This window comes from Schistocerca cancellata, chromosome 4 (assembly GCF_023864275.1).
Source record: "Schistocerca cancellata isolate TAMUIC-IGC-003103 chromosome 4, iqSchCanc2.1, whole genome shotgun sequence".
NCBI lineage: Eukaryota > Metazoa > Arthropoda > Insecta > Orthoptera > Acrididae > Schistocerca > Schistocerca cancellata.
Genome location: NC_064629.1, coordinates 361,188,847 through 361,212,912, shown reverse-complemented (window position 1 = coordinate 361,212,912; position 24,066 = coordinate 361,188,847). Strand labels below are relative to the sequence as shown.

The 24,066-nt window shown below is 39.3% G+C and overlaps 1 protein-coding gene across 1 annotated transcript in view; it reads right to left on the bottom strand.

Moving 5' to 3' along the window:
* The window catches only part of LOC126183857 (microtubule-associated protein 1A-like), a 610,220-nt gene that overhangs the window by 21,462 nt on the left and 564,692 nt on the right, over window positions 1-24,066 (bottom strand). Inside the window, exon 14 of the mRNA XM_049926148.1 lies at window positions 17,053-17,079. Within this exon, the coding sequence (XP_049782105.1) occupies window positions 17,053-17,079 (27 nt within the window). The remainder of the gene's footprint in view (window positions 1-17,052; window positions 17,080-24,066) is intronic.

The following is a 24,066-nucleotide window of genomic DNA, read 5'->3' as shown; positions in this document are numbered from 1 at the left end:
GCTCCGGAACTGGTATGGCAATGTAGGGTTGAAGCACAAGCATCAGTGTACATTACAGATGAAGTCAGTCTGGACAAGGTGAACAAGACTTTACTTGTAAAGCTGTTTGTTTGATAAAAACAACAGGCTGATGCTTTTTGCAAGTATCGACACATGAAAGGAATACTGAGATGTCCAGAGGTGCATAATCTGTGTCATGACAACTGAACATTCCATGGTCCACCATTCAAAATGTGCTGTGGACAAAGGAATTGATATCTTTAGTGTGATTCCAGAATGTCATGGATGCTGATGGTTGTCACACTGAGCAATGTTTGTAACCTGGAACGTAAACATGGTATGCAATCAACAAATGTTACCCTTTCATTTGTAAATTAAAAAGTGTTTCTTTCAATGGTTTACCCATTATTTCTCTTCTTCATGTCTTTGCAAATGTTTCCACTAACATTCATTGTCCTATGATCACCCATTTTTTTAGGCGGGCCCTCTCAAGTAGCAGAAATTTATTTATAGGGTGGCACACAAAATGTGTCACCATTTGTTTTATACATAATTTATGAGTTGTGCTGGATATCATGTTGAGCATCTCAGCATCTGTAGGAGTAGAGCTTGGAGAAATAAAGTATTTTTGAAATGATGTGGAATTCATCATACCGTCGCTAGGAGACTAGTGTTTACAACATGGCTGACAGTGGATGACTAACAACTTTCGACAACAGTTTAACCCATGGTGAGCCCATTGCAGGAGAACCATTCACAGGCTATATTCTCAATTTCTATGGGAAGGATCAATATTGGAAACAAAGCAACCCTGGCTGAAGCCTGTTTGTTCACCAGAGAATACAGAAGTGGCACAAGTTGCTTTGCAGAGAAACCCTGGCAAATTGTGTAGAAAGGCAGCAGTACAACTGGGCATATCCAGAGATGCTCCTTTCAACAGATTCTTAAAAGTGACTTCTGGATGTACCCGTACAAGATGAACTCTGATCAGAAGCTCACTGCAGAATACAAGCGGTAGACACAGCTGTTTTCCTGCTGGGTGTAGGATAGGGAACAAACGGTCAGCAATGTTTGGTTTTTAGATAAGATGCATTTTCATTTGGATGGTGTGGTTAATAATCAAAATGCATGCTTTTGGGCTCCTGAAAATCTGCAAGTGCTTCATGAACGACAACATCATGTTCTGAGGATTACAGTGTGGGTTGCAGTTTCAGTCACAGATTTGTTGGACCTTTTTCTTTGAAGAAAGTGTGAACAGTGCATATTATTTGAGCATGTTCTGAAATAACTTCCCTCCATAGCTTCTTGCTAGTATGTTGCCCTTCAACAGGCAGTGGTTCATACAAGATGGAGCAAGGCCATGTACTGCAAATACTGTGTTGCATTTCTTACACAAGCATTTTGACATACAGGTTATTTCAGTCAGATTTCCAGGTCATTTTAGTGGTGGACAATTTTGAACTCCCCTATAGCCCAGACCTCAACCCATGTGACTTCTTTCTTTGGGTGAATCTAAAGGAAACAATTTTCCTGAAATGTCTGTATGATTTAATGGTGCTCAGATGCCTTATTCTTCTCACGTTCAGTGAAATCAAGGAATACATGTGCCATAATGTTATTGCTAACATCAGTAATCATGTGAAGGAAGTTAGGAATCAAAATGGTGGTCATATTGAGCATGAGCTGAATTAGAACAATTCTCCACAGACCATTTTCCATAGTAGTGTATGTTCCATTGGGTTTATCTTGGCAGTAAAGTGTTTATTCAGAAACAAAATGGTGATACATTTCTTGCACTACCCTGTATAACAACCCGGTATATTGTTTCTCAAAAGTGAAATTTTACAGTCCCAGTGTGGTCAAACAGTCAATGAAGTCATTCATTTTAAATTCTTAGCGCATAGGCAATTGTTTAGATGGTTCTGAATTCTATCTCTGCCATCCCTGCATGTATGTACATTGTTCAAAGAAACTGCGAGATTCATTCACTGCACACTGGACAGAAAACTGATATTCACTTGGATAACACTTCTTCAAGCAATGTAGAAGGTTCATTTGCAATAGGGTTCCAAAAAAAACCGCCTGATAAACGACAAATATTCAAATCCAAGTTGAAGGGTTGAAGGCTTGGCACATTCCTTCTACCCTGTACAGGAGTTCCTCACAATAGTTCAGAAATTTTCTCTGTAATGTCTTATTTGTATGTATACTCTCTCACGAGACTTGTAGAGCTTTATTACTTCTTTAATTCTATTTATAAATTTTCTAATCTGAATTCTGTAAGCAATGTACTGACTTATTCCTTGACCAAGTATCTTTGGCCCACTGAACCCGAAATACACTCCTGGAAATGGAAAAATGGAAAAAAGAACACATTGACACCGGTGTGTCAGACCCACCATACTTGCTCCGGACACTGCGAGAGGGCTGTACAAGCAATGATCACATGCACGGCACAGCGGACACACCAGGAACCGCGGTGTTGGCCGTCGAATGGCGCTAGCTGCGCAGCATTTGTGCACCGCCGCCGTCAGTGTCAGCCAGTTTGCCGTGGCATACGGAGCTCCATCGCAGTCTTTAACACTGGTAGCATGCCGCGACAGCGTGGACGTGAACCGTATGTGCAGTTGACGGACTTTGAGTGAGGGCGTATAGTGGGCATGCGGGAGGCCGGGTGGACGTACCGCCAAATTGCTCAACACGTGGGGCGTGAGGTCTCCACAGTACATCGATGTTGTCGCCAGTGGTCGGCGGAAGGTGCACGTGCCCGTCGACCTGGGACCGGACTGCAGCGACGCACGGATGCACGCCAAGACCGTAGGATCCTACGCAGTGCCGGCGAGGACTATTCGCAACCGTCTCCATGAAGCTGGGCTACGGTCCCGCACACCGTTAGGCCATCTTCCGCTCACGCCCCAACATTGTGCAGCCCGCCTCCAGTGGTGTCGCGACAGGCGTGAATGGAGGGACGAATGGAGACGTGTCGTCTTCAGCGATGAGAGTCGCTTCTGCCTTGGTGCCAATGATGGTCGTATGCGTGTTTGGCGCCGTGCAGGTGAGCGCCACAATCAGGACTGCATACGACCGAGGCACACAGGGCCAACACCCGGCATCATGGTGTGGGGAGCGATCTCCTACACTGACCATACACCACTGGTGATCGTCGAGGGGACACTGAATAGTGCACGGTACATCCAAACCGTCATCGAACCCATCGTTCTACCATTCCTAGACCGGCAAGGGAACTTGCTGTTCCAACAGGACAGTGCACGTCCGCATGTATCCCGTGCCACCCAATGTGCTCTAGAAGGTGTAAGTCAACTACCCTGGCCAGCAAGATCTCCGGATCTGTCCCCCATTGAGCATGTTTGGGACTGGATGAAGCGTTGTCTCACGCGGTCTGCACGTCCAGCACGAATGCTGGTCCAACTGAGGCGCCAGGTGGAAATGGCATGGCAAGCCGTTCCACAGGACTACATCCAGCATCTCTACGATCGTCTCCATGGGAGAATAGCAGCCTGCATTGCTGCGAAAGGTGGATATACACTGTACTAGTGCCGACATTGTGCATGCTCTGTTGCCTGTGTCTATGTGCCTGTGGTTCTGTCAGTGTGATCATGTGATGTATCTGACCCCAGGAATGTGTCAATAAAGTTTCCCATTCCTGGGACAATGAATTCACGGTGTTCTTATTTCAATTTCCAGGAGTGTATTAAAAAAGTTAAGATCACCATCATCAAATTTCTTACATTTTATTGGGATTAAAGGCCACTATATGGCATACTATTTGCAGGTAACTGATAGCTCACTGGAAATTGGTGACAAGCCTGTGAGGCCCGTGTTTCCTTGCTGTTAGTTACAGAAAACTGACATCAGTTTTGCATGTGTTATTTGTTCAGCTGATTGTGTGAGCTCTGATTTCCCATATTTTATTATATCAACAAAACATTATCACATTCGGAGAAGACAGTTGGTGACTGGAATTTTGTGAGAAGATTTCTCTGCAGTGAAAAATGCCTTTGTTTTAATGATGTCCCCCCAAATCCTATATCATGTTGGTGACACTCTCTCCCCCCTATTTCTCAGTAATACAAAACATGCTCTTCTTCTTTGAACTTTCTCAATGTACTCCATTAATCCTGTCTTGTAAGGATGCCACACTGCACAGCAGTACTTCAAGAGAGGATGGACAAGCATAGTGTAGGCAGTCTCTTTAGCAGATCTGTTGCACCTTCTAAATGTTCTGCCAATAAAATGAAGTCTTTGGTTCACCTTCACCACAACATTTTCTGTGTGTTCTATCCAAATTAAGTTGTCCATAATTGTAATTCCTAGGTATTTAGCTGAATTTTGTGGCTTTTAGATGTGACTGATTTATTGTGCAACCAAAGTTTAACGGATTCCTTTTAGCAATCACATGGATGACTTCACACTTTTCATTATTTAGGGTCAATTGCCAATTCCCATACAGATATATTTTCTAAATTATTTTGCAGTCTGTTTTGATCTTCTGATGTCTACTAGACAATAAATGACAGTATCATCTGCAAACAACCTAAGATGGCTGCTCAGACTGTCTCCTAAGTCATTTATATAGATAAGGAATAGCAGATTAACTCCAGCTGCGGTAGCCTATACACTTCTAACAGATTAGGCTGGGGCAAGAAGATGTGAACTTACAAAGTAATATAATGAAGGGATGGGAACATTTACAGTGGCCTACAAGACTGAAATCCAGAACAGTCTAGAAAATAGTATACCAAATGCAGTTACAGATGAATTTTCTCAATAAATATTGTTACATGAATGAGTAAGAATTCATTACAGCTGCAAACATAAAAACTACTGTAGGAACTGCTGTGCTTCTACAGTTGTGTGTTACACAAAAACAAGTAAGCTTACATTGTACCTACTAATGTGAACAGCTTGTGAACTCATTCAACAGTTATTAAAGAACCAAAATAATGAAAGTTGTCACAAGCTGTCAAGCAGATCTGCAATACTCAGAAAGACCACTGAAGTATGCTCAGTCCTCAAATTATTATACTCTAAGCTTCCTTCTTTTCCTTCTCCTTAAAAACAGGCTTTATGATGCAAAAAGAAATAGAAAACACTGTATTACATTCAAAGAAAGTATATTCACTTAACATGTAACCTTCTAAAGTGATACCATAGTGGCCACTTTCTTTGAAAAAATTATGGGCACAAATTAAACTAGTGTTTAGATAAAAAAAACTGAATGGGATGGACTTGTAAAGACCTTGAAGAGATTTTTTCATAGTAAAAACTAACACTGTGTACTGGAAACTCGAACATAAGTTCTGGAATGTGTAAGGTGTTAACCTATATGCAATGGAAAACTCTATTACTGCAGAGACAGAGAGATGACAAAAGTGCTCCAAAAGTATGTGTGTTGGAAAAAAATGTCCTGCTGCATAACATAAGAAAAGAAGAAGATTAGTGCGGAAGAAATATGATATTCAGTATCAGCGCCAGAGTTTTATAGACTATGAATGAACTGAGATGAACAAGAAAGGTACCATCAAGTTTCTAGAAATGTATTGTCATGACACTATATAAAATTCACATTTGGGTAAATGTGAAGTCTATCAAATGATCATTGAACAAGATGGCACAGTGGTTAGTTATGGACCTGCATTTGGGAGGATGGCAGTTCAAATCCCCACATAGAATCAGGTTTTTTGTGGTTGCTCTAAAATGCTCAACTTAAACACAGGTGTTTCCTTTGAAAAAACAACGTGGCCCGTTTCCTTTGCCATCCATACTTATTCTAAGTTTGTACTCCATTGTTGATGGGACATTAAACCCTAATCTGCCTTCCTTACTTTTTCAGATGATCAGTTTGATATTACGTGCTCATAAGTTTCTGACAATTTCTTAATGAATCTCTACCTCACATGCTGAAAGCAGACTTGTCATTTCTATCATAGCTATTTAAGCTTTCTGATAAAACACCCTGTGATCTTTTCTTCTGGTACTCATGAAAGAAACCATTGATGTTTAGCCTCTGTCAACAGTGTTAGATGAACTATATCACAGTTCCAGTGAGCTCAATAAACCAATACATTTTCCATTGGCTGATTGAAATATTTAGGTACCATCTGGCTGTTACCCTGTTACTTGTGCAACCAGAGTGGGCACATTGAGTACCTACATCAGGTATCACCCGATGTAAGTTACATAATTCACATATGTATAGTCCATAAAATGACAACTACAGACAGGAAACCCAAATCTGGAAAAAGTCATAGGGTCCAATGCCTACATCTGGGCCTCCCTTTTAATGGAAAAAATGAGGGTTTTTTATTTTATTTATTTATTTATTTATTTATTTATTACTTCCTGTGGTATTTCTTGCAATTCAGTTGACTGCATTTAGGATGTTAGAATGTCTCAAGTGCATTGACATCCGTCACAAAAACACTGCTTGTTGTCCATCATCACTACTAATTCACATATGCTACCAAGGAGGTCACCTAGTGAGAGGCATGCCCCTACAACTTTGTACCTGTGTAGGGCCATTGGATGATGTTTCCAGAAGCAGGTTCCTACTGTCAATTTGTTCCTCATCATAACCTCTACAACCCTTCTGAGTTTATCAGTATTGTTTTGTTACACTCTGTTTATTTACAAAAAATATAGCTCCCAGAAAATACTTGATGTGTTGCCATTTTCTTTAACTTGTAATGAATATTTACATTTTGAGGCAGTAGCCATTTCAAATTTAGCTCTGGAAGTTCATGGTTAATTTGTCAATGATTGGAAACTTAATGGGCACGTCACTTCTAATATGATATAAGACATTGTTTGTGTTAGCTCAAAAACGTGGGATCAAATCATTCATCATGCTGTTCAGCTGAAAATTTTGAGTGGAATAATGATGTAAGATTAGTGGCATGGAAATTCCAGGTGAATTGGTACTGAAAACAACATTTTCATTCTTGTACAGTGAAATTGCAGTATTTTATTAAATAAATTACCAAGCACATGTACAGAGCATTTACACAAGAAGGACAGAATGAAGCAGCTAACTGCATGTTGCACTGTAAAGATAAAAAACTAAACAAACTAGACTTCTTCTGAACAGGCCATGAAGGCCCAAAGGTACTGACCAGCTGCCATGTCATCCTCAGCCCATAGGCATCACTGGATCTGGATATGGGGGGGGGGGGGGGGGCCATGTGGTCAGCACACTGCTCTCCCGGATGTATGTCAGTTTCTGATACCAGAGTAAAGATAAAACACACTCAAAAGAAACTATTCAAGTGCTCAGATAATGGTGCGCATAATTGCGCAATTAAGATACAAGAACCTTGTAATATTTATCTACCCTCATAAGCTCTTATTCATCCCATGTATGCCTTGTTGTGGCTGTATAGTAAAGGCAAAGATATACTGGTTTATCAGGTTGGAATGGATTCATAGAGGAAAGCACCCAAGATCTCCATAACACAATCACCTTTGTAAGTTACTAGCTGTTCGTTCACAGTTACTGTGACACCATCTTCACATCTCCGTTGTATGCAGTAGAAAAGACTGAAGAGTGGAATGAGAAAATATATGGTAACATTTGATGAGCCATGCATTTGAAAGCCTGAGGTGCTGTAGCATCTCAACATTGAGAATCCAAGCTTTTAAATCTTATCATACAACTTGTTGGATTCTCTCTCACAATGTCTTTGATGGGAGTAATAGTTTACATAACAGAAGCATTATTTATGCTTTTGTAGGTGAGCAGATGATGTTGAGGACCAGAACCCTGAACAGTTTGGACCTTCCAGAATCAAAAGACAGAAATTACTGTGATGTGTGTTATCTATCATCTGCAGATAGTAAATAATGTTATTAACATGTTATGAACAGACATTCAGTTGTGTTCTTTATCCAGTCCATTAAGTCCAGTAAGAAGGTAAGATGTTTCCTCTATGGTGTAAATAACATAAGAAGTGATAAATATTATAAGTTATTCAAGAATACTAAACAGAAAATCACTGTCTTAAATTTCCCACAAGCATATACTGCAAAACATGGCAAGACAAGTCAAAAAGCTAGTTCCATTATTTTACATTAGAGATGGACACACAAACACATAACTGTTTCGAAAAAAATGAAACAGTACAATGTAATGGTTCAAAACACTGTTTCAAAACAGTGAAACAGTTTGTCTTGTTTAATATACTGCCTGAAGATACTAAAAAAGTTTAAGTTTTTGAGATTAAAAAAAAAAATACATTTCCAGGGGATATTCAAGGTGATTGAGTTGAAGTTCATAATTGGCACCAGCCTGGAAGCTACCCATGAACAAGCAAAGTTTCAGAACTCCTCTGAAACTTTCAAGGTAAAATCCTAATATGCCTGAAGTAACTGTCCAGGTAAGTGAAGAGGCAAGAGTAAAACTGATGACAGAAGAAAGAATGAAATGGCAAATAAAAAATTTACAAAAGAAGACACTGGAAGAGATCAAATTCCAAAATTTAGTTCTAGTTGTCATAATATAATGTAAGACAAGAGACTCAATATGCTGATAAGGGAATATATTCTTTTTACAAGCAGACAATTCAGTGCCCTTGGATTGAATGTAAACTGTCCACTAAAAGTTTTGGACTGCCTCGGTGACTTGCACAGTGTGCATATTTTTGATCAGGAAACTCTTTCTCAGTACTCTTTTTAACACAGGAAATCACTACCTGTGTAAGGGACATAGAAAATAAACCTCCATTTTCAGTGGAAAGCAGTTCAATGCAGTGCCTGTTGTGTTACAACAAGCTGTCTTTAGCATGGGACACCGCTGAACTGTTGTATACAACAGTGAGATCATCATAACATTAAACCACTATCATGCGACACCAAAATTGAATATCTGTTTCACAGTGGTCTCCACAGTTAACAAGAACTGTTGATAACCAGTTCCTGAAAGTAAAGGCACATTGGTAGGCCAAGGAAACTACAATGCAACTGTACAACAAAATTTCGGAGGCAACTGTGAAGGCTGCATCAACTCAGATAGTACACAACTGTCTCCATATGATTAATTTGGCCTCTAGGCATCCCAAACAACATCACAATCCCCCAGGAACAGTGGTCCACAAAGTAGGAGAGCAAGGGAACACCTAGACTGGAACCTGGCTCTTCATGAATAGTGAAAGTTTTGTCTGATGCTTGATTATCATTGTAGAAGAGTGTGAAGGCAGCTAGGTACCAATAGAGTCACACATGTTTTGATGGGAGATGTGTCAGTCATGTTTTGGGCTGGTCTCATGTATGGATGTCAGACACATCTCATTGCTGTCAAGAATAATTTTAGGGCTGTTTAGTGCCACAGCAGGATCTTCCAACCTATTACCCAGCAATACACTCCACACTGTTGCAATGGATCTGTCTTGCAAGCTGTTAATGCACAAGCCAGTCACACCCACCTCATGGACACAATCCTCAAGAAGACAGGCATTGTGGTATTTGCTGACATGAACCCAATTGAAAATGCTTTGGATGTGTTGAAACTTGTAGTGCATCATTCTAGGAAGCCTTCATGCACACACTGGATGACCTCAGGAGGACAATGATAGAATGATGGAACAGGCTTTGGCAGCAATGCCTCAACCCGATTGTGGACAGTGTGCCAAGGAATATCCAAGCATGTTACTATGTACAGTCAGTTAAGTTATTTTTTAGTTTCATAATGTTTATTTTTTTACTCTCCGCTCCCTTTGAATGTAATCTCACACACATTTGCAGATGGATTTTTTTATTTTCCTTTTTTAGCAGTTTAGGTTAATCTAGTTGTGTCACCTCTGATGATGAATAAGTGCTACAACACACAAGCACGGATTTGAAACAGCAGAGAACATAGCACAGAAAATAAAATATGCTAGATGTTATGTTGATGAGACAATATAACATCTTGTAGGGCAAGTTCTCAGAAACTGTCCATAAGGTATGTGTTGCAGAGTATGCCCCACAACAAAGTGTTATTTCTTACTGATCTCAGTTTCTGTTCTATATCCATTAATCCTTTCTGATATTTAAGTGCTCATCCTGGTAATGTAGAAAACTGAATGGTGGTTAGTTGTTAGTTGCTATGTCATGTGTATTGTCACACAAGTAAGTCTTCTTTGGATGAAGTAAATATTATTAATGACTGAGCCTGAGCAGCAGTAGTAGGTAGGGCACAAATAAGTTTTATTGCAAAGATGTTCACATGGGTATGACTCATATGCAAGGACATTTTGAGGAGGTGAAAAGGATTTGACCAAGATCTTGCAGAGGTTGTAGAAAAGCTTTTGTGGGTGTTTTGGGGAGTGAAGTGGAAAACATAGACTTAATTTGAGGTAGTAACTTCAGAAAATTATAGCACTAGTTGAGAATTAGATTGATGCATTTCATGTGGTAAACTATTTTCTGGTCAGAAATAAAAAATCGTTTTTGGTTTCTGAATGAATCGACAATTTTGTAGTGACTGAGAGGCCACAAGAAATCTTGTGAATGACGCTTGCAGTGTGTCTCTGAGTAGAAGTGCTGTGGTGAAATTGCCTGTGCATTTATATAGCATATCAACAGATATGAATACTGATTCTGTGAGGGAGAGGACCTTTCATGTGAACAGGATGGCTATTGAGAAAGTGTAAGCACTGAACAGGTGAATTTATTTGTGAAACTGAAATACTGTGTTTTGGAAAAATCAGCCCTCACATTTGCGTTGATGTAATGCTTTGGAACTGCTTGCTTTCATGGAACTGCTTGCTTTGAGAGAATGAAGAGCCTCTGGTTGAACAATGTTTACATTGGGACCATGTTGGAGGCAACTGAGAATTTATGCAACCCAGTTATACGTCAAGAATTCTTGGAGTATCTGTATGTGTTGATTCTGTGGCAGAAGTGTTGGATCATATTGGCTCACTGACAGATCAATTTATCTGAAGGAGGCAAGACGACTACAGGCTTTGCTTTTTTTTTTGCAAGAGAGGAGTAAATGTGCTGGAAAGATGAGTGAAAAACCAGAGTGGGACAAATGAGGAACAAAAGTAGTGATGTAGGCAAAGAAGAAGGTCTGGTAACCAATTAAGGTGACTTAACTTGTTGCTGCAATATGTAATTATATCAGTGGACATTTTCCAGTGAAACATGATGGGCAATCAACTGCAGAGTTTTATGCAGCACAATATTTCACTTGTGTAAAGAATTACAGATAAAATGTATAACCTGAGGACAGTTTGGCTGAAGCCAAGAGAATGTTGTGACTGCAATTTCAAAAGACGATGGTGAACACTTCAAGCTAAGCCCTTGGGGGGTGATTCCTAAGGATATGCAAGTGCAGATGAAACATGTTTTCAAAGGGAAAAAACATGTTTGACAAAGAAATGAAGGTGATATACTGTCAAAATCATCTTGACAAAACAAGAAAATTGTAAGAATAGGCAACACTAGTAGATCCCAGCGAATTACTGAATTACAACAAATTGTGAGAAAAATCAAGGCTAATACTTACATCAGACGAGTGATAACTGTAGAAGAAAAGGAAACACATTGGCTCTCAAAAACACACAAAAAATTTAGAAAGAAATAGCAGAGATATTATCTTGATATAAGAAATCAAATTATATGAAAACAAAAAAATGATGCTACAGATAATGCAGAAATTTAAGAAAACCAGAGTAAATAGTGTACGAATTACATTCAAACACATGAAACAGAATGTGGAAAGAAGCACAGAGAAGATTTCAGAAGCCCCTTTTAAACTCCAGCAAGCATTATTACTCTTTTTCTTTTTCTGTAGTTGATCTCCTCATGCAGCCACTTTGAAAACAATATCCATGTCCCCATTGCATACCTCCCATTCCCTAACACTTCAAATGTTCACATTTTCTTCTACTTCTGTAATTTCAAGCACACTCCCTGACACATACCAATGCATGTCCACTCATTCCATGGTACAGAGAACAGAGCAAAGAACAAATGTACCTACATTAACATCCATACTCTGCAAATCACTGTGAAGTGTGTGGCAAAGGAAGCTTCCCATTATCACACACATTAGGGTTTGTTCCTGTTCCATTTGTGTATAATCACCTGCCTCGAGATGACTGGGTGTTTGTGTTGTCCTCATCATTTCATCATCATCCAGGAAAGTGGCGAAATTGGACTGAGCAAAGATTGGGTAATTGTACGGGCGCTGATAACCACGCAGTTGAGCGCCCCACAAACCAAACATCATCATCATCATCATCATCATCATTTGTGTATAAATCAGAGGAATAATGATTGATTAATGCTTCTGTGCATGCTGTAATTAGTCTAATCTTGTCATTCTGGTTCCTACAGGAGTGGTAAGTGGGAAACTGTAGTATATGCCTAGATTCCTAATAAGTAATTTTCCTGGAAACTTTGTAAGTAGGTTTATGTGGGATACTTGATGTCTAACACCAAGTATCTGCCATTTCAGGTTTTTCACCATTACCATGCCGCTCTCCCATAATTCACACAAACCTGTGATCATTTCCGCTGGCATTTTTTGTATATGTTCAATATCCCCTGTCAGTGGTATTTGATATAGGTCCACACACTTGAGTGATATTCTTGAACAGGTGATATAAGTATCTTGCAAGCTATCTCCTTTGTAGACTGACTGCCTTTTCTGAGTATCATACAAATAAACAAATGTCAGTCACCTTCTTTACTCCATCAAAATAGTTATACCCAGATATATGAGTTGTCTGACTGCAGTTGTGAATCTTTGCTATTTTAGTCATGTGTTACTTCATTTTAGCATTTTCTAAAGTGCAAAATTCCTTGTCATTCAGTTGGTATGTTTATCCCTGTATAGTGTATCTTTGTGTCAATGTCCAAAAACTTATTTCTACTATCACTACATATTTTTGTCTCTGTTTATGTATGTAATTTGCATTTGTATTGAATAATCATTCATCATGCCAAGTAGTAAAGAAAGCGTGATCTCAGATTTTTTTTGATTTCTCTAGTAATTGTCGTTTTCTGTAAATCAGATCATGAGAAAACAGTATAAAGATAAATTATGATTTTTCAATGAAAGTGGGTAGTCCCGATGTTCATTCATTGTAACATGTAATAGTTAGTCCCAGAACCTTGTACTCTTTCACCATTGGAATATATTGGAATGTGGATTGCCTTCTGATGCCGAATTTGTTTTCATGTCTGCTGTACTAGTGCTGCAATAACTGACATGTAAATGGGCCACAGACATTACTTTTCCATCACATTTCTTACAGTACAAGAGTTTGTAATATATATGGTTCCATGCCTTGAGTGCAACATTTCTGACTTGCACTGCTGTGACAGTTAATGCACAAATTTCTTTCATATTTTAAGTACCTTGAACGTTTTTGGACTAGTCAGCAACCATTCTTTATAGATACAACAAAATAGAAATGTAGCTCTTCAGATGAGCTATTCTATATTTTCAAGAGACTGGAAAAACATAGCATCTTGAGTAAGGACCAAAATAGTTTTCAAACCAACTTTCAGATTAGTGACTGCTTTATTTTATTTCTCAGTCGGAATATATCCTCAGATTTCAGCCTACATGTTCAGCCTACATGTTACATGTTACAATTTACTGTACTTCTGTACTTGTAGAAGGAGGTGTTCCAAGTGTCATTCTCACGCCTGGATGCATTACATCATTTCTGCAGTGATTTAAATTCTTTCAAACACACTAGACCACCTCCTAAAGCTTGACAGGACTGTACAATTTGCTGTTTCTTTCAATAAAATCTTCAATAAAATCAATAGTGCTGTACACTTTACATTTAAGATGATCTCAGATAGAAAGGTCCAGAATAATGATGGCACATGATCTTTTGGGGATCAAGTTACAGGCCTTCCTTACCTATCCATCTTTGACCATATTGGTTCATTACATGTTGCCTTATATCAACAGCAAAATATGCTGAACTGCATCAAGCATCTACTATATACCCCAATCTTATACAAGAGGCATTGGTTACATCTGAGGCTAATTGAATGGAGACTTAATGAAAAACTTTACATTTCAAATACATTTGTACTACATAGCACAGTTTTTCATAACCACACATTCACAAATACCTTCACCCATGTCAGTTTTTGTTAACATAACAGAAGTTGGACAAAAATATGGAAACTAAATGAGAAATGCATGCTTGAACATAAATGCAGGTGCTGACGAAGCCTGCAGGTTGCACTGTTGTATTTGACCAAGAGTGGCACCTGCAAGATATTGTCAATACATTGCAAGTGAAATATCCTCAAGACATTGTAAGTGTCAGTCATGATGAGAACGGTATTCTGTATAATTACAAGTCCATTATGTTGAGTCCGCAGCTCGTGGTCGTGCGGTAGCGTTCTCGCTTCCCACACCCGGGTTCCCGGGTTCGATTCCCGGCGGGGTCAGGGATTTTCTCTGCCTCGTGATGACTGGGTGTTGTGTGATGTCCTTAGGTTAGTCAGGTTTAAGTAGTTATAAGTTCTAGGGGACTGATGACCATAGATGTTAAGTCCCATAGTGCTCAGAGCCATTTGAACCATTATGTTGGAGCTAATTGAATTTGAACATGGGCAAATTATTGGTGTTTGTATGGTGGGTGCTTCCATGACTAATGGAGCCAAAGTGTTTAGTGTTTCGCCGGCCGCGGTGGTCTAGCAGTTTTAGGTGCTCAGTCTGGAACGGTGCGACTGCTACGGTCGCAGGTTCGAATCCTGCCTCGGGCATGGATGTTTGTGATGTCCTTAGGTTAGTCAGGCTCAAGTAGTTCTAAGTTCTAGGGGACTGATGACCACAGATGTTAAGTCCCATTGTGGTCAGAGCCATTTGAACCATTTTTGTTTTGTTTAGTGTTTCAAGAGACACTGTATCTAACATTTGTATTACATACAGAGAAAGCAGAAAAACATCATCCACTAAGACACAGTGCAGATTTAAGTGTGTAAGTGTGTGTGTGTGTGTGTGTGTGTGTGTGTGTGTGTGTGTGTGTGTGTTCATGACAGATGGACCTTGACAAGGATTGTGACAAAAAATTAGAGGACAACAACTGCAAAGCTCACTGCAGTACCGAATGTCACACTCATGAACTCTGTCATCACCAAAACAATATGAAGAGGCTCTATAAGCAGGGAATGCAGGACCAGCTGGAATTCCAAACTCACTCATCAATTATACAGATGCCTGCAATAGGAAAACAAGGTACCGAAGACATAAAATGTGGTCTGAGAAGCAATGGAAGAATGTCATTTGGTCAGATGAGTCTTGTTTCACACAGTTTCCACTTCTGGCCAAGTTCACATCCCAAGGGAGAAATATGGTGGGAGTTCTGTGATGATTTGGACATTCATATCGTGGTATCCCATGGGGACCATGGCTACTGTGCAAGTTTGAATTACTGTTAAGGATTATGTAAATGTTTTGGTCGATCAGGTCCTTCCCATGGTACTATGTTTGTTCCTCAGTGGTGATACTGTGTTCTAAGCTGACAGGACCACTGTTCACATAGCTTGCATTGTCCAGAACTGGTTTTGTGAGCACTTGGATGAATTCTTACATCTCCCCTGGCCACCACAGTCACCAGATCTCAATATTATTGAGTCTTTATCATCTATTTTGGAGAAAAGTGTGTGTGTGATTGGCAGCCACCTCCATCATCATTACCCAAACTTGCCACAGTTTTGCAGAAATTCCCTTGAAAGCCATGTAGGACCTGTATTTATCCATCTTGACAAGACTGTGAGCTGTCTTGAATACCAACAGCTTTTCTACACCTTTTGAGCATTGTAATTGTATCGTGTTTTTGCTGTTTCCATATTTTTGTCCATTTCTTGCATATATTATTTCAGAGTGAAGGGTTTACACTATATTTTGTTTCTACAAGGGTTGGAACTTTAATAGTGGCAACTATTTGTTTACAGTTCATACAAAACAGATACATGTTTCAAAGTTTTACTGACCTTCAAAGTAGTCACCAGCATTGTGTATAGCTCATTGCCAGCAATGTGGAAGTCATAGGATACTCTTAGCAGTGCCAGTTGTGTTGACAGTTCAAGTGGTGCGGTCTACTGCCCGACAAATTTGTAGTAGTTCTGAAGCAAATGCTGTTCATTTTTGGAACACAACCTACGACCAGCTTAGAGACAGAAGTGATGACACTTTCTGCAGGACCTGACCATCATTTTGCAGGACAATGCTCAACCACGTACAGTGCAAGCTGTTACTGAGTTGTTTGACTGATGGGGTTGCTAAGTGCTATACCACCTACTGCACTCCACTGACATAAGCCCTCATGAGTTCAACTGGATTTCTAAACTGAAGGAAACACTTCACGGCATTCACTTCAGAACTGCTACAAATTCATCAGGCAGTAGACTGTGCCGCTCAAACTGTCAACACACCTGGCATTGCTGAGAGTATTCTACAACTTCCACATCACTTGCAACAGGTTATACACAATGCTGGTGACTGCTTTGAAGGTCAGTAAAACTTTGAATCATGTATCTATTTTGTACAAGCTGTAAATAAATAGTTGCCACTACTAAAGTTCCAACTCTCATACAAAGCAGTGAATTCTTTGGGAAGTAGTCATAAATCATTATTTAACAAGAGCACTTCTGTGGACTTAAATGTTTAGCTTATGGCTTACTTATGATGACACCCATCAATGCAGACTTTTGTCAATTGTTCTCATGAAAATTTGATATTTCACTGCAACAGCCTTTAAAAATCATGAGATCTATGTACTGGCCTTTATTTGAAGCTGGTCCGTGGCTTACTTTTATAGTAAGCGCATACAACTGATAACATGATGAGTGCAGGCAAAATAAAGAACTAGTTGATACTCTACCTACACATTTCAGGAAGTGATACATATGTACCAATAGCTATAATTCTTAGAAAAATAAAATCAAAATATCCATTCAAAGTAACATAAAAAACAACATTGGAATTTTATATCCTTAGTAGAAAATGAGTGTTTTACTCTAATAATGAAAATTATAATTTTAAATATATGTGAAAATACTCTAATTCCATACCTCTGTAAAACCTCACATTTGGCATAGCTACAAGAAAATAATCAACCATGATAGTGTCTGCATTTACACACAGTATGTGAACTTAAATTACTTATTACAATAATGATGATACTGTGTACAAAAATTCAGTAATTTACCATGCACTAACTACTGCACAAACACATTAAGTGTGACAGAGTTCTAATCTAAAGTGTTTTGTTCGACTAAATTATTTTTAATCACATAAATGGGGTTCAACTCTATATTTATTCTGAGAAAATACTGAAGATCACATTTCCTAAATGAATATTTCTATTACTGGTAGTTTACATCTGCGACACTCAAAACTAAATACATGTCTGATGAATTAATAGTATGTGCTGTGTTGTTTGATCATCAATTTCTGTCAAAGAAACAACAGCCACAGCTATCTGAAATCAAATGTAGTGTGATTTAAATTTAAGGCAATGATAGAATTTGCTTCCTGTCTGAATTTGTAAAACAGAAAAAAAGAATTTTAAAGAAGATGCCAAGCTAATAACAGATCTATAAAAAGAAGAGTACCTGTACAACTCCAGTAAATGACAGATGTCCCAGTACCTACATAATTCACCATTTACCACAGAAAAATTATTTCTTAGGCTGATTAATTGGGAAATAATAACTCTTTTAGGTGTATTTTTTCTATTTTTAAATGTAATCCATAAGGTATGGTATTACTGCGGTTTACTAGTAGACCTAGTCTGCATAATCATATTTTCAATTTGAACATGCAAAATAATAAAGTTAAAACATGCTACATATATGGAATTACACATGGATATCTTTTAACATAATGGCCAAAGCATTTTTATGGAAACTTCTACATAAATGTGGCCTAAAACACTTTTAACATTATCTATCAGTTGCGCTGCACAGAACATGGGATGATTTTATAAGTAGACAAATCCACAATCTATTTTTTGTTTCTCTGCCACATTTAAAAGAGTAAAATTGTTTTAAAAGCTTTGATGGTTATGTAATCTCTGAAATTCAGTCCTAGAGATACTCCATAAATAGGAAGGGAAGGACTGATCCCAATCATTTCCTTAACTAGTTATGTTACAAGCCAGTAAGGGTACGTTAAGAAGTGTTGCCAAAGCCAACACTAATTCATTGCATTATCTCACAACACCAGAAATAGTGAGTAACTAATACAGTAATACGACAAGACTGGTAAATCTAGTATTTTTGTAAAGAATGCCAGAAATGGGCAACATTAAGTGCCATACCACCTCGGAGGAAAAAAAAGACAAGAAGAGCAAGTAAAGGAAGAAGTGAGCAAATGAAGACATTAAGTGGCAAATCACTCGAACAGAGGTACTGAAATGGCAGATGATGTTCAAGATGCAATCATAAAACAGAAAAAAGGTGAAGATGAATTTTTAAACATCCAGAATATTTCTTTGACCAAAATGAAGGAGAAGACTTAAATATTAGGATTACAGAGGCTGCGAGCAACTTCAAACTGCTGTGTTTCATTACAATAATATACCATGAAGAGCCAAAGAAACTGGTACACCTGCCTAATATTGTGTAGGGCCCCCACGAGCACTCAGAAATGCCGCAACACAATGTGGCATGGACTCAACTAATGTCTGAAGTAGTGTTGGCGGAAACTGACACCATGAAACCTGCAGGGCTGTCCATAAGTCTATAAGAGTATGAGGAGGTGGAGATTTCTTCTGAACAGCATGTTGTACGGCATCCCAGATATGCTCAATAATGTACATGTATGGGGAGTTTGGTGGCCAGAAGAGTTTAAACTCAGAAGAGTGTTCCTGGAGCCAGGCTGTAGCAATTGTGGATGTATGGGGTGCAATGCACAATGGACCTGAATAGATGCAGGTGATCAGACAGGATGCTTACGTACATGCCACCTGTCAGAGTCATATTTAGACATATCAGGTGGTCCCATATCACTCCCACTGCACATGCCCCACACCATTACAGAGCCTCCACCAGCATGAACAGTCCCCTGCAGACATGCAGGATCCATGGAATCATGAGGTTGTCTCCATACCTCCATATACATGGAAGCACCAAAGAAACTGGTATAGGCATGCGGATTCAAATACAGAGATATGTAAACAGGAAGAATACGGAGCTCCAGTTGGCAGAGCCTATATAAGATAACAAGTGTCTGGTGCAGTTGTTAGATTGGTTACTACTGCTAGAATGACAGGTTAAGTGGGTTTGAATGTGGTGTTATAGTCAGCACATGAGAAATGGGACACAGCATCTCTGAGGTAGTGATAAAGTGGGGATTTTCCTGTACTACCATTTCACAAGTGTACCGTGCATATCAGGAATCTGGTAAAACATCAAATCTCTGATATCACTGTGGCCAGAAAAAAAATCCTGCAAGTACAGGATGAAGAGAATCATTCAATGTAATGGAAGTGCAACCCTTCTGCAAATTGCTTCAGATGCTGGGCCATCAACAAGTGTCTGCATGTGAATCATTCAACAAAACATCACTGTAATGGGCTTTCAGAGCTGAAGGCCCACTGGTGTACCCTTGGTGATTGCACAACACAAAGCTTTACACCTAGTCTGGGCCTGTCAACAGCAACAATGGACTGTTGATGACTGGAAACATATTGCCTGGTTGGACGAGTCTCGTTTCAAATCATATCGAGCGGATGGACATTTGCCAGGATTGGAGGTCTGAATGTAAACTTCAAGTGCTGAAATGGGACTCAATTAATGACGTATGTGGTTTTGGAGGGCAAAATAATGAAAGAGATAAGGGTTTGCAGCCAGTTAGATATTTGTAGTGTAACTTGATGGGGCACAGTGCTCAATGGGCCCAGTCATGCCCTGTAATCTGTTTCGAGGATGTGTTAGTGTTCATAAAAACCCTATTAAGAGCTGAAAATGCTGGATGCTGATCAGAGCAGCTTTTATATATTGCGTAATTATGTTTGGTGGGACAAACTAAGAAGTTCTGGAACACATGGACATTTGAAATTCTGTCAGTAAGCTTAGTACAGCAATACAGAAGAACAATGTATGTAGGTATTGCAGAGAACAGTTGGGCAGTGTGTTGCAAAGACAGGGAGTCCATCAAAAACTTTGCAAAAGGGATTAGAACGCTAAACATTAATATATACATGATGATGGATGAGAGAGTCCTTCTGCAGGAGACAGAACAAAGGGCACTATATGCATTTTTATGGGGCCTGTTGCCTGGTGTATCAAGAAATGTACAAGCAGAATTCTGTGACTGTGATGGTGTTAATGGAGTTAGACGTGGTGACCTTAGTTTGAGATAGGAAGGGAATTGGTACCACATGAAGATGCGAGAGAACAAGCCACATACAGTGGGAATGCCCCATGATCTGCAATGTAGAAAATGCATGTGAATGTGGTGAACGTAAGAGGACCATAGACAAAAGCCTACCATGGAGCATGATAGATGCACATGGGGTGGGAACAGTAATCAAATGTTAACAACAATGGGTGTCCAGGGGTGCTGTACAGTGCTTCCAGTAAATAGAAGCTCTTCTAAAATGTGTGCAATGGTACAGTTTTACTCAGATAACTTAGTGGATGAAAGAAAGTGTAAGATTTTACTGGACACAGACTTTGAGATCATGCATCAAGACAATTCAGATACAGCAAATCCAGACCCTAAGCTCAAGCAAGCCACCAGTTTCGTTGCATTATGATAAAGGTAGAGCATTTGGAATGGGCAAAGAAGATAGCAATGGAGAAGTTATTCTTGGAATATGAGGATCTCTTTAAAAGTTGTGCATATTTGCCAGTGAGCCCAGTGACACAGTACTGAATCCCAAGTGGGGACGAACTGTCTGTGTATTATAAGTTGTACTGTATAGCACATCACCTGCAACCAGTGACGGAAGAATTTATTAACCAACAGTTATGAGGTGAATCACTTTTGGTGTGACTATTGGTACCATATCAAGTGTACAGTTATGGATGCTTATCCAGTGCTGAATATAATGGAAACATTGAATAATCTGGGGCAGTGCAAATATTTTCCTATCCTGGATCAGTGGTGTGGTTATCACCAGTTACAGAAAGCACAAAGGGATCACCCAAGACAATATTTATGATGCTGGCAGAACATTACATTATAGGTATATGTTGTTTAGGTTTAAAAAATACCAGCACATTTCTGCACGTCTTTGATAGGATATTGAAACTTAGATAATGTATGGTTAATGCAAAGAAAATGGAAGAGTATGTATTACAGCTAAGCAAAATGTTTAAGTAGCTGCGCATAGCACATTTAACACTCAGATTAGAAAAATGTTACTTCAGGCCAGAATAAGTACAGTATTTATGGCACGTAATAAGTTGCAAGGAAGTTGGAGCAACTCCAGGAAAGACATGCAGGATTTTCCAGTGCCACATAATACAGGAAAAGAGCTGCAGTCTTTCTTAAGCCTGGCAAACTGTTACTGTAAGTAAAAGCATGGCTACTCACTCATCTATTGGAAAAAGGAGTGAAATTTCACTGGTCAGTGGAGTGCAAGGTAGTGGTCAGTCAGTTGAAGAAACCATTAACAACTGGACCGGTATTAGTTTTCCAAATTCTAAGAAGGAATTTCTGCTGTCAGGCAGTGTAAGCAATCATGTGACCATCTGTGTATTAAGTCAGGAAGTGAATGGCGCAGAACATCAAGCTGCCTTATCTCAATACAGTTGAATAATGTGGAATAGAACCATTCTACAAAGGAGAAAGAGAAACCTAGTCTCATATATGGCATAATATATTTTTGACGTTATTTTTATGGAAGAATATTCGTAGACATAATAGACCATGCAGCACTGAGATGGCTATTAGCATTGAAAAACCCATCTACCTGGTTAATGCATGTGGCAGTAATATAAAGTGAATTTGATTTTGAGGTGATTCATCAACCTTGAAATTTACATAGGAATGAGATGGCCACAGTCAGAAAATTTGTGTGATTCAAAGAGTGGGTGCTTTCTCTGGAGAATGGCAGAATGTACATGCTACTGATGTGGAAAGCAAACTATCTGGAATGTAATGAAAGGTCACTGTGCATCATGGAATGTATGTAAATAAACAAAATTTTGATCTCATATTGCAGTACGAGCAACATTACAAAATGAAGTGTTAAAACAGGTACATGATCATGTCATGGAGGTCATAGAACCACAAAGTGACATTTAGCCATACAATATTGGAAGCAGGCACATAAGCACGATGTACAACATTGAGTAAGGAACTGTGTACATGTGCACAATAAGTCAAATTAAACCATCAGCATATTACACTGCAGAGGTCATTGGGGGCCAGCAAACCATTTGAGGTCATTGGGTTAGACATTTTAGGCCCTTTTCAGCAGACACTAGCAGGGAATCATTGTGTATTACCCATAACAGAACACTTTTCACCCCCTGTACAAATGATATTTATTATCAATTAATAAGCCACCACAATGGCACAAGCCATGGTTAGTAACTGGTTATTAAACTTCAGTACACCAGAGATCTTGATCTGGATCAATGTACTTACTTGATGTCAGAACTGATAAAGCAACTTCATTGTTTGCTACAGATTTGTAAAAATTAAGAACAAGTGCCTTCTACCATGGGTCCACAGGATGGTAGGAAAGATGTTGAGGCACTATGGCAACAGTCATCATCATGACTGGAATACACTGTTACCTTACATAGTGACAGCATACATTTTGAAAGTGAACGGCAGTAGAGGACTTTTGTCGTATGAGGTAGTATGTAGACAGAAGCCACCATCAGCATTTGAGATAGTAAAACACAGAGTGGGGAAAATGGTGCATCAGTGCTGAATTTTGGGAAAATGGTCCACCAGTGCTGAATTTTGAGAAAACTTTATACACAGTACGTCATCAAGGCCTAAAAGTGAACATAAAGGTCCTTGAGCAGTGGGAGTGAATGGGATAGCACATTGCTGAATTCTGTAAATGTCATGTAGGATGCTATGGGATGTTGATAGTCATTACATCCCATATGGAGAAAATAAAACTTCTATGTTCATTACCAAGATCCACAACAGGTGATCAAGATGATCTTACCAGTAAATGTGAAGTTACAGCTCCCTCCTTGTACCACAGTCATCTATGTTGTTTATATTCATCTCTTTCAAGGTGCACCACAGGCTTTACCCCCATTACCAGCACTGGTTCCAAATAAAGGTGGGTTGAAGGGGGGGGGGGGGGGATGCGAAAGGGAAAGTGGCATGACAAAGGAGCAAGCTGCTCCACATAGTCTGCACATACCTCACTGTGTGCACTAAGATCAAGAGATAGGCTCGCATAGAGAAGTAAGGAGGGTGATTGAAGTTTCCTTGCTTTAGGCAACATCACTGACAGACATGGCCACAAGATGTATCATGCTATTGATGCTGCTGCACTTCTGCAATTGTGGGGGGTTGCACACAATACAGGTATGGCCACTAGAGGATGGAGTCCTGTTAACTCAGTGAGAAGGCATTGACATGACAGATCACTGGTGGACATTGAAACTGAGAAATGAGGTTCAAGGCTGCATAAAGTCTTTGGGGAGATCCATCAGAAAGCTAAGGAGAAGGGGGTGTTAAATTAAGTGTGTGGTGAATACTAGAGTTTAAGGGCCTCTTATAATTGTTTAGAGGGACAGTTATAGCAGGCTACGGATCTAGTGCTGCACACCGTGAGAAGACATAAGCAGGGATGTGTAGATGCAGGAGGAAGATAGTTGATGACTGTCTTGAGGACAAATTATGCTGAAAATATGAGGCAGGTGTGCAGCATGATGATATATGTGCAGTTGGAAGCAGAGGGCAATAGAATTCTGACTAAATGGTATACAACCCAGCTCGCTAATCTGGAAAATGAAGTGTTGAAGAACAGTAGGACTAAGTGTGGAGCTGACTAACTACACTAAGGGGGTGGGCAATGAGGTGAATTGAGATTTGGATATTATACAAGCACAATTAGATCTGTCAGACACACAGTTAGCCCTGGAAAGAGTTTTGCG